The sequence below is a fragment of the Phyllostomus hastatus genome, unplaced genomic scaffold (assembly GCF_019186645.2).
Source record: "Phyllostomus hastatus isolate PE091 unplaced genomic scaffold, TTU_PhHast_1.1 phas_scaffold_755, whole genome shotgun sequence".
Taxonomy (NCBI): Eukaryota; Metazoa; Chordata; class Mammalia; order Chiroptera; family Phyllostomidae; genus Phyllostomus; species Phyllostomus hastatus.
This window is the reverse complement of record NW_025334039.1, coordinates 6,795,349-6,807,358: the sequence shown is the minus strand read 5'-3', so window position 1 is coordinate 6,807,358 and position 12,010 is coordinate 6,795,349. Positions and strand designations below refer to the sequence as shown.

Below are 12,010 nucleotides of genomic sequence, written 5' to 3'. Positions count from 1 at the left end.
TCTGCATAGCTGGAGATCTTGCTTCCACCAACCTAAGTCCTTAAAAATACATCTGTGAGTTTTCCAAGTAAATTATAGGGAGATTTTCTTCTCATTCCCTCTCCAGCAGCAGAGCTGAGAGGCTTCTTTTTCTAAAAGGAAGCATTTACCCCCAGTCTCTGGGAAAATTTTTAAATAGTGTACTTTCTTAAGTTTTTTTGTACAACAAAATTTTGTATATACCTCCCCTCAACTGTTATCTTTTCCAGGCATTTTTTTCCTTTTGGTCCTATAGAACTTTGAGGGATCCACACAAGGGACATCTACCTCACTTCCGTAGACCTTTGCTTTCTTACAACTAATCTCAAAGGAGTAAGAAATATATATGATGGAATGATTTTCTTATAACTAGTAGTCCCTTCTAGTAGAAATTTGTGGCTTTGTTGCACAGCAGAAAATTGAAAGAATATGGAGTCAAGACTTTTCTGTTACTCTCCAGCTTTTGTATTTTAGTCTCGGCTTTTACTGCTGTGCTCAGACTCTATAACTATGAAATACCCTGTATGTTGCAGAGGACTATATGAGGTCCAAATGAGAAATACTGTATTTTGCCATGTATAATGCATTATTATACTCCGTGGCATGTAATCATCATACTCATGTATAATGAGCATCCTTATTTTTCCCTCAAAAATTTGGGCAAAAAAGTGTGCATTATATACAGCAAAATACAGTATATAATAGTACTCTAAAGTGTAAAATTTTCAATGAAGAATTTTCAGTTAAAGTTTGAGATGCAGGCAGTGGTAGAAGGCAGGAGGGATAGCTGTTGCTTCAGAAAAGATAGATCATAATCCATTTGCATTTTCTTTTTCCTTTTAAAGGTCATTTCTTCATTTGATATGATGATGTACTTTAGTGCTTTGTGCCTGCAAATTTCAAGACACCTTCATCTAAATATCTTCAAGACTTCATGTCATCAAGCACCTGAACAGGTTCACAAGCATATTGACTAATAGCCCAAGGAAAAGAGGAGAAGCAGTTAGGGGAACCTAGGAGTGAAGGAAATCCCCTTTTGCAGGTGGCTAGTATACTATCAAATAAGGTTATATTTGAATATAAAACATTAAGTCCTATAGATTCCATTATGTCTATCTCAGCTGTGAAGTCCTCATTGTGTATCAACATTTTTAACTACAGATATTATCAGAGTAATACAATCTCTAAGTTAGAAACAAAACCAAAAAAAGAAATTTCAATTTTCTGGGGATAAGAAAATACACCACAGTAGTTCTAAATAGCAATCTTTTTGTCTTAGAAATCCTTACAGACACTCAGGATTTTCATTGCCAAACTACATAAAAATTCAAGACTTAGAGAATTTTAGCCATGTTAAACATGATGCTTTTATTGCAAAAAGGCAATGAGTTCATAATACTGTTTAAGTGCATGGATTGTAATACTCTAAAGTTGAATGATGACATATAATTTTTATTAGCCATTTTCAAAAGAGGAAATGTTAACTACTATTGTACTAAAGGAAATACTTGCTTAATATACCAACTGGAATTAAAAAGGGCTAAATAATTTTCTATAATTTGTGTAAAAGCAATTTGTCTACTAGTTCAGAAAAACTAATGAATCTTTATAGTGAGAGTAACTTGTTTCTTGATATTCTGAATTAAAATTTCATTGTCACAAAAAGGTGGACATTAAACATCCCCTTTTATGAAAAATAAAGCAGCACTTAAAGCACAATTGGCATAGGATAATTAGTAATTTATAAAAACATGGCAAATGTATCTTCCCTTTAGAATATCAGCCAAAGTTACAACTATACACTTGAGGCAAAAAGGGGATAAAATGAGTATCAGTTATTTAACCACTAAGTACGTTATGTACTGATTCTTACCTTTCCACTCTTAAAAGTATTTGTAGTGTTCATTATGAATAGAGCTATCACAAAGCTCTTTGATGATACAAATCTTCAGACTCCTCTTTTACCCTATTTTTAATTTTATCTAGCAGTTCTGTAGACCATGGCCATATGATGAAATACATTTTTTAAAAGGAGTAATGAATATGTAACTATATCTTAAGCAAGAAAAAGACATAATGAAAAAAGTAAAAGTTTTTTTTTAAAGATTTTATTTATTTATTTTTAGAGAGGGAAGGGAGGGAGAAAGAGAAACATCAATGTGCGGTTGCTGGGGGTCATGGCCTGCAACCCAGGCATGTACCCTGACTGGGAATCAAACTTGCAACACTAAAAAAGTGAAAGTTGATATTCCTTAAAAGGAAAAAATATTTATGTGAATTAAGGACATAAAACACTCCAGGGTACTTATTTTGACTATTTTACAATTGGTAAACTCAAATAAGGACCCTCTTAGAAATACATTCCAACATATACTTTGGCTTAAAAGGAAACTTTACAAAATGCAAAAATTTAGGAAGTAAACTGTCCCCCTAATGTCAGGTATTTGTTAAGGGTGAAGGACTAATTTCTTCCTGTGTGAGTTATCAGTTAGAAAAGGAAATAAGTATGGACTTGTTTTAAAAACTTTGAAAACCTCAAAACTAAGATAAGAATGGGTTATGGGGAAACAACTAGATTTGAAAACATGGAAAAACAGAAGTTTCACTCCTCTCCTTGTAATGGGCATTTTTTTGGGGGGGGAGGGCACATTTTTTGTTTTGAATGTTTCAAAGAAAGCAATTTGAGAAAAAAATTGTAAGTTTAACTGACTTATTTAAAACACTGAAATAATTCTTTATTAAGTGAAGTGTTTCATGTTATTTTATGTTTTTAAAATAAACATTTAAAAAGACAAGGTATAAGATTTAACTATTCAAGTCTGGTAGTGAATGTAAAATCAGAAAGAACCTAAAATCAAATAAGATAGTTCTATTATTTACTCTAAATTGAAACCGAAAAAAAACATTCTAGGTAATTTATCTTTGAAGACAAATGTGAAGTAAATTCCTAAGTAATTGAGCATGTTAATGATACGCTTTTAAATCATTACGACAAGCATGTGCCACTTAATTTCAGAACAGCCCAATTAAATGGCCTTTTGATGTCTTTGGAAATGACATTTAAAAAATCTGTTTTATTTAAAAGAATTGTATATTGATTTTATTTTTTAATTGTTCAAGTACAGTTATCTCCACTTTCCCCCAATGAGTGCCCTCCCAACCCATCCCCATGTCCCACCCTCTATCCTACCCCCACCTTGGCTTTGTCCATGTGTCTGCTATACATATTCCTGGACAACTCTTCCCCTTTTTACTGTTAGCCCCCTCTAGTTAGGGAGAGAGACAGAGAGAGACGTTGATTTGTTGTTCCACTTATTTATGTATTTATTGGTTGCTTCTTGTTTGTGCCCTGAGCAGAGATCAGTCTTGGTGCATCTGGACGGTGCTCTAGCCAACCAAGCTACCCAGCCAGGGTGCAAATCCATATTTTAGAATGCTACTTATATCTTTTTCAGTTATCTTAATGATGTTTAGTAGTTTTATTCCACAACACAAACTTAAATTGTTTTTTAATAAATTTCCTACGTCAGATTTTCTTTTGAAATTCAATCATTAGAATTGGCTATATAACTTAATTACCATATACAAAAAGATGTATGTATAAAAATAAGTTTTATACTTTTTCTTAAGGGACAACCATGTAATTTTTATTTGTGCTTTCTACCTTTTGGGACTGATACACATACACTGAAGCCAGAATTTGAAATTAAATCATCTTTATTGCTAAGTTAACTGACAAGTGTTACAGAGAAAAATTTACTATTACTATTAAAAGGCAGAAAGCTTGGCACATACAGTTTAGGGATTGCTGCTACTCACAAAACTGTTTAGATTTTATTTGGAGGTTAAGAGAAAGAGGAGGTTTGCACTTAAGCTAATGATTAACATGATATAATATTTTAAACTAGAATTTTTAAACCACTCTAAGACTTATATGCCTCTTTGCTAATGTTATAATTGTATCATATTACTTAGGTTCAAATTCTTCCTTCAAAGAGTCATCAGAATAACATGGATTGAAGAGACTTTCGAACATTTGCCATCTCCTGCTGCTGCTGTTCATGAAAGGAGATATTAAACATTTGTTTAATTTTTAGATAAGTGTTATACATATTTCAACAAATAAAATGTTTCAGTGCTTACATTAATCCTTACTTTTTCAGTGTTTACTATCATAACTTACAGTGTCCATCATAATTTGTTTTTGCAACAAAGCCATTTCTTTTTTAAGTTCATTTTGTGCACCAGTAAGGAGAGTATCCTGATTCTTCTCCAAGTCGTCCATACTCTAAAACACAAAAGACTTGTTCAGTTAAAACCATCAGTTTTCATCTCAGGTTCTAAAACTTGTACAATTAATTTTCAAAAGTAGGAATACTTTAAAGTTCAAACAGTATACCTTATTTATTCCAAATAAAAATATTCTAAGTAATACATCAAAATACCCACTAGAGAATTTAAAAATGTTAGACATGACTATTTCTACAGGAGGTTAGTGAACTGTTAAGATTTCAGTATCTAACATATTAAAAAAAAAAAAAGACTGGAAGTCCCAAATTAATAAGTACCATAATTTTGGAAATTTCTAAAAACCCTTCTAAATATCAAGTTATAACCCACTTATTATGACCAAATAGTCAAATGTGATGAGAATTCATCAGAGGTATTAAATGACCTGTAGTAAACCTTTCAATTTATGAAAAAAATTGTTATAATAATTTGCTATCCATCTAATAAATAATAATCCTAATGCCTACTGTGTAAAAAGTACTATGTTAAGTCCTGTGGAGAAATTAAAAAATAATATGTGATCCTTCCCTTATTCCAGTGACAACAAACATTAATGAAAATGACACAAAATTTTATAATAGACATTGAAACACAACTTGCTGTGGCTATGTAATAGAAAATGAGGATTAATTGCAAATTACTTGGAAAAGGAATAAGATCAATAAATAAAGCAAAAAGTTTTCTAGGGCAAAAGCATAAATAAAATCATGGAAGTGTACAGTAAGAGAAAGCAATTATGTGGAGGTGTGGGTATAATGATCAAATATAGTAAATGAAGCATAAAAAGAGGGTTACATTATTAGGTGGGGGGAAATCTGACTACCCAAGAATTTAGAAGGAGAAACTATTGATAGTTTTTAAGGAGGGAAGAGATAATATTTTAGGAAAATATATGGCAGAACTCTGAAGAATGGATCATAGAACAGAGAAATCAGTTAAGTGTTTTAATACTATAAGCAAAGAATGAAAAAAAAATTAAAAAGAACCATTCAGAGGTAAAAATTACAGGACCTTCTAATAACTAGATGTGTAACAAATAAGGGAGATGGAACAGTCAAATATACTAAAATTCCTGTCCTGTTATTTTTAGTGCTGACATTTAGAGGAAATCTTTTCTAGTACTTTATCAAACCTCCACACCAATCAACAAATGGTTTTCAGGGAGTGTTATAGCAAGGTGATTGGAAATACTTTTTAACACAATTTGTGGTCACATACATTATTAGTAATTCTAAAAGCAAATACGCCATAAAGTACATATATAACATATTTCAAATTTAAAGAAACATCAATTTCAACTGGGTACTTTCAACTGAACAAACACTGTGTATACAAAGGCAAGTAAAAGTCTATCTAGAAATGATTTATGAACCTTCTACTTTCAGTTGACTAGAGAACTAATACTAGTGGCTAATATTAAATACAAATTTTATGTATGATATATACATTTTTAGGTAAAATTCCCAATTTACCATTTCCTATTTTGAATAATTCCCACAAAAACATTAGAATGTTAAAGTAGAATATAGTAGTTAAATAAAAACAGTGAATTCAAAATGGAAAGTAGTTGAAAACTTTAAATTCGTAAGCAAAATGGTTTTTCCTTAAACTTAGAAAAAATTTTTCTTCCTCCAACATAAATTGTTTTGTAAGAATATGTTGTTACCAAATACAACTGACCTTTATGAACTGCTCGTATAACTGTTTAATTGCGTTCAGTCTTTGGCTCTGAACAACTCTAGATTGTTGAAAAACCTTTTGTTGCTGTCGAAACAAATTCTACAAATGTAAAAGAAAACAATGTGATAACAGTTTGAGTATAATTTTAAATTTAGCACAAAAAAGCTTAAAGGTAATTTTAAAATCAATACTTTTAAAATTTTGTTTTAACAACTATTATAATAAAATTTAAACAATCTGTGTTCACCATAAATATACAGCAATATATAATCCTACCAGTCATTAACTAGGAAATCTTAACAATACTCAAAACATGTCCTAATTCTTAGTACTTTCAATATCAACACAGATGATCCTTCTGATAATGCTGGTCTTTCACCAGTGATTTTTAGCTACCACCCTACTTCAGCCATTCCTTTACATACTCATACCCTAAGTTTTGTCATTACCAATAACTATAACCTCTAGTATAAATAATAGCACACTACACTGAATGGCCTTAAATAAACTTACTATATATGAACTCATTTAATCCTCCAAGGCACGCTATGAGATAGGTAACCTTATCCCCCTCTCATAAATGAGGAAACTGAGATGTAAAGAATAACTTTCCCACAGTTCACAGCTAGCATTTGGTCAAACGAGAATGTGATTCCTAACAGTATGTTTCTAGAATCCAGTCTCTAACCATTATTCATACTGTATCTCCATATATCTCACTATTTAACCACTTCCTCTTTACTGTTCTAGCTCACTCACTTTAGTTATACAGCTCAATAATTTCTATCAAGACTTCTAATTTCTATCAAGGTACTAAAATGTACCCATACTACCTACTTTTCACTGCCCCCTATCCCTATTCCCATGTTCTCCCATTCCTCTTTCCCAGTGTAAATTCTATGGTCAATCATTTTAATTACTCCTTCGCATACATACCTTGTTCCCCTCTTACCCTGTCATAGTTGTTTGCCTAAACCCCAACCATGGAAAACACAACTCTTTAGCCACTCTGCCTGCATCCCTGCAGATGGTCATTACTGGAGAAAACCCCACAACTATGCTAACATGCCTCACCTTAAATCATAATCACTAGCCTAAATTGAACCCTTATTGCTGCTTGGCAATTAAATTTCCTCAGTCTGTTGACTGGCCCACTGTCAGGAAAATATTTTATACCTTTCATTTGATCTCAAAAGGCACAATATTTTCCACCCTCTGACGCCCCTAATGATTTCCCTAAAGAAACAGTAACAATCCAAAGAGCACTTTCAGTTTCTCATTCCCCTATCTACCCACTCACCTACATCTCTCTGTACTCAAATACTCTATCTTCTTTCCTGTTTTTAAGAAGGAACTTTTATCTTTGGTCCCTTGCTAAGGCCAACTTCTTCACATGTTCCACCCATTCTCAAGAATTCAGCAACTGTCTCCCCTCTTTCCATTCTTTTTTATTTTTCCCTGAGGATTATTCCTATCAACATACAAATATGCTGCTCTTTGTCCATTCTTTAAAAAGACAAAAAGCACTGTTCCTTTTCTACTCAGGCTACTATCCCATTTCTTTCCCATTCTTATACTCATATTTCAGTTGGGTTTTTGCACTTACTATTCCATCCAAATCACTCTGTTCAAGACTATCAGAACCATTCTGATCAACACCAATGACCTTCATCTTGCCAAATCTACCTTATTTGGCCTAAAAGCAGCATGTGAAAAAGTTAATCCTCTCTGCTTAAAAGGCTTACTTAATTTTGCTTAGACTGGTTTTCTTTCAATTAGGCCACTCATTCTCATCTTTAACTCTAAACATTAAGGTCTAAGGGCCCAGTTCTTAGACTTCTCTTTTACAATTACAATCACTCTCTTGGTGGTTTCATACAACTTTGTATGTTTCTTATTTTTTTTCTGAAATTGAGACTCATGCCAATGGCTTACTCAATGTTTCCCCTTGTTATATAAATTTAATATTTCCATAACTGGGCTGGTCAACCAACACTTAAAATTATTTGCTAGGAATGGCAGCTTAGCTCTTAGATGTGTGATCATTTCCCAGTGTTAAGTATGGAATAAAAGGATAATGTAATTATATAATATATATATATGTGGCACTGACTTTCATCTCCCATTAAATAGGTAGCACAAGAGTAAATCATGTTCTGACCATAATGATTGATTCAATAATGGGCAAACAATCCAAATTGATCAGTGATTTTCCTTCAGAGGACTTTTCTGCTACAGTTACTGCTAGAGTTACTTTTCTGCTAGAGTCCACTGGGGTTACTGAACTTGTCTGGGAGTGCAAGAAGCTATCTTGCTTACCACACTGATATAGCCTAAGAACTGGAGACAGCCAAGATGATACCACATGAGCAATTGTTCCCCAACTCACCCAGCTATGCCTGAAGCTAAACTAATCCTGGTCTTCTTTCATGTAAATGAATAATCCTTTTGTATTTTGGCAAATTTCTGTCATTTGGAACTAAGAATCCCAATCAATACAGGAGGCAAACACCATCAGCTTTTATGAATATGGTTTGTGCCTATACGTCTCTAATTTACCATTCAGCAGGACCAAAACATATAGCCAGCAATGGGTAGTGAAACCCAAGTTCTGTGGGTCCCCTACAAGGCTAGGCTTTCCATTCCTACTTGACGCTTGGTTAAATAGATTAATTATAAAGCTAAGCATGATACATACAGTTAGTTTTTCTTCTTGTTCCTCAGCTTTCTGCACATCTATCTCCCACTGCTGAAACAAAGCCAGAAACTGCTGAGAAAATTCTTGATTAAGCTTCTGTCTGTAAAACATAACAAATATTGTCATATTTCATATCAATATGGGAAAAACATTCAAAACAAAATTGACTTTACATTAATTATGCTGTAATAAAAGGAAATAAATGCACTCTAAAATTTCAGATATGAAACTAGAAGTAAAATTTTGATTCCAGACATACTTATTCTCCTAAACCTATCAGAAAAGCCTTCTCATATACTTTAGCTCTTGAAAAGGAAGGAAATTTTGTTGTATATATAAATTTTCCAGAAAACTCCATTTTACTGCCAAGCAGTTTTTCATTTTCTCCTACTGTACATGGGTTTATGATAAATTCAATGAAGCCATTATATTTATCATATAAGATATTTCCAAGCAGACATTCTACTTAGTTTTTGCCCATTTTGATACAAAAATGGCTTTATGAAAAAGAACAGAGTTACTACGGCTTAAATATACAAATCATTTACAATATTAAGACTGATACTTTTCCACACTGTTTAACAGCTGATATTTACTTTTTATTCAGCTAGTGTATTTCTATAACAAAGACAAATTATCTTTAGAGAAAAACTTCTTAACTTTTACTTAAAAGGGGATTAAAAATAATCTCTATTGATTCCTAGGAAATATATTTCAAGTCTATGAAGGAGTGAGTGTACAGGACTAAAAGACTTAGAGAAAAATTAAGCTAAATATTCTTTTTACTGGAGACTCCAATAAACAGACAACAGTATTTTTCATAATTTGCACTAATGAATAATATTAAATGATAAAAATGTGGTTGTGAAAGAACGAATAATCATACCTTAGATCTTGTTGGATTTTCCAAATATGTTCAATTTTCTGGTTACTGGTTTTGAGGGAAGCCTTGGTATACATTGCTAGTCTTTTTTTCTTTGCAAGAAGAGAATTGCTAATGTCAGCTATATGGAAAGTAAAATATTCATTAAAATGCAATATTGAAGAAAATTACATATTTTATGCCCACATATTGAAATAAATATGGGTAAAGTTGGTTTAACAGTTTCAGAAAGACACTTAAAATTAAATTTAAAATAGGCGTATGAAAAGCAAGGTTGTTTTTTTCTAAGAAAACTTTTAGTTACTCTTATCCCAGTTCTGATTTTCCTAGCCAGAGATTTTTTTAAATTTATAGGTGATTAAAAAGAGCCAATAAAAGGAAAAAAGGGTCTCAAGATGGGCTTTAATTTCCTCATGAGAAAACACAAAGGCTACATTTTTCTAAATTTATAAAATACTCCCCAACTGAAACAACCCATTTAGATGAATTACTGTTAGAATGCAGTATATGAAACACACAAAAGTATTTTTTAAATCCAAAAAGGAAAAAAATAGTTATAAGAAAATTATTTTTTAAAAATATAGTCAGTGATAATTTTAAGCATATAATTTTCTAAATGAGATAAAAACCAAGCATAGAAAAATCTTAAGGAAATATCTAGATAAATTCATTCTAGAACCTATTTTGAATACTTTCATGGAGATTTTTATGGCAGATTTTTATCTCAAGTACTATATTTCATGAAGTTTTAATACTTTAAGTAATGCTTTGCTAAACATGTGCATGTGACTCTACCAGCAATAGTTATTCTTTGGTAATCATTATGGAGCTGCATTATTATATAAATATTTTATATATCCAATATCCATCAATAAAAATATATATAAAATTACAAAACAATCATTTTGCCACTACCAAATAGAGCAAAGCTTTCATAAAAGACTTGACTGTGTGATGAATGCACCATATAGAGAAGCCAAATACTGACTCTTTTTTGAGTATTCTATCCCCTACCACAGTTCATGTAATTGACATTTGACACACTAGTTAAAGTTTATGAATTTCTTATCTGATTATACATTTTTTACTATCTAGCAAGGCTGTTTTTAATTCTCAACTAAATAGTTTAATGTAAAAATAACAATAGTTATTTTAAAGGCTTCAATTTACACTGAAAAGAACTGCTACAGAATTTACACTGCTACAGAAAAGAGCAAAGGAATGTCATACAAAATAACTAAATTGAGAAAAAAGAAAACTGACATATATACAGATATGTGTTTGTAGTCTGTAGAAAAGTCTGCAAAAGTCCATTCAAAGTATACGCTTTTCCCATCCATTTTGTCCTAAAATTTTAGTCCATTAAATTCACACATGTATAAAATAAAAGCACCATTCTAGTACTACTCACCATTGTTAGTACCGTTTGCACTCTTCACATTAACTGGAAAAGGTTAAGTAAGGAAATCTATGAAGCTAAATTACATAGTATACTTATGCAAAATTGTATATATAAGAACAAGGCATTAAATGAGTCTTGAATACACTGATTATTGTACAAGTTATTTGGCTTAAAACAATCTTTAAATACAAATATCTCTTAAAACATACCTCCTATTTTTTCCAGCATATTCTGTACTTCATCTCTGTGAACAAAGTACATTTAAAAACTTTTCATTAAAGAGCCATAAAATATCATGCTTGTTTTGGAAGAAATATCCCACACCCAGCATTTTACATATAACACTCATTGGACAACCAAAGTACTTTCTTAAAGTACTTTATCTAACAGGCAAAAATTATTTTGAGTATATTACCCCATATCTTCAAGTATTCCTGCAGAAGTCCTTTTCTTCCCAAGTTTATCAACTGCTAGAGTCTTTGCTGTATCAACAATAAAAAATAAAAATATTTTTGAAATTAAGTATGCTACTTTGGTAATTTTATTGAATATCTTAATTTTGAGGTCATTTAGGCTTTTTGGCACATGAGTTTTTAAAGCAGATACATAAATACTGTGCTTTCTCTGCAAATCAGGTGGAATTAAATCAAGATCCAGGACCATTTTATAGGAACAATTTTGCAAGTTTTCCTGTGTTAATGTTCATAGTAAGCCATGTGCTATTCATTTTGGGAATAATGACTGAAAACGCAAGAGATGTTATATAAGCTACTCTAACTCCAAATGAGAAACATGAACTATGTTAAAATGCTTGACAAAGTTTTACTATCATTTAAAATGCAGGAGGTTCAAAATAAATGAACTGCCAGACATGGTCACTGCACAACAATATTAGATATACTGTACCGTGAGAAACATTCTCCTCTGAACCACTCAGATCTTTTCTATCTTCTTTCTCAAAGTCAAAAGCTCTTACAATCTGATCCTCCATCGATGTCTTCCCAGATTTCCCAGTATGTTTCCTTCCAGAGGGCAACAT

General features: G+C 31.8%; 2 protein-coding genes across 4 annotated transcripts in view; one reads left to right on the top strand and one right to left on the bottom strand.

Annotated features, from left to right (window-relative positions):
• CHPT1 (choline phosphotransferase 1) overlaps positions 1-4,166 on the top strand; it is a 24,997-nt gene extending 20,831 nt beyond the window's left edge. The window contains exons 8-9 of one of the 3 annotated variants that reach the window (XR_006784280.1): positions 864-1,063; positions 3,994-4,166. Coding sequence is in view for 1 of the 3 variants with exons in the window: in XM_045826425.1 (XP_045682381.1) it covers positions 864-974; positions 3,994-4,038 (156 nt within the window). In the remaining 2 variants the exon portion in view is untranslated. The remainder of the gene's footprint in view (positions 1-863; positions 1,064-3,993) is intronic. The other 2 variants (XR_006784279.1, XM_045826425.1) reach the window with 2 other exon arrangements.
• On the bottom strand, positions 4,020-12,010 carry SYCP3 (synaptonemal complex protein 3). The gene is made up of 8 exons (XM_045826426.1): positions 11,878-12,010; positions 11,387-11,453; positions 11,181-11,215; positions 9,573-9,690; positions 8,687-8,786; positions 5,989-6,087; positions 4,202-4,306; positions 4,020-4,073 (listed from the first exon to the last, which is right to left on the bottom strand). Exons 1-8 carry the CDS (start codon positions 12,008-12,010, stop codon positions 4,020-4,022), a joined length of 711 nt encoding a protein of 236 aa, XP_045682382.1.

Coding starts and splice junctions, on each gene's coding strand:
- SYCP3 (XM_045826426.1), bottom strand. CDS start 12,010: ATGTTGCCCTCTGGAAGGAAACATACTGGGAAATCTGGGAAGACATCG. Junction 11,216..11,386: donor GGAATACTTGAAGATATGGG/GTAATATACTCA, acceptor CTTTGTTCACAG/AGATGAAGTACAGAATATGC. Junction 4,307..5,988: donor TATACGAGCAGTTCATAAAG/GTCAGTTGTATT, acceptor TTTGTGTTTTAG/AGTATGGACGACTTGGAGAA.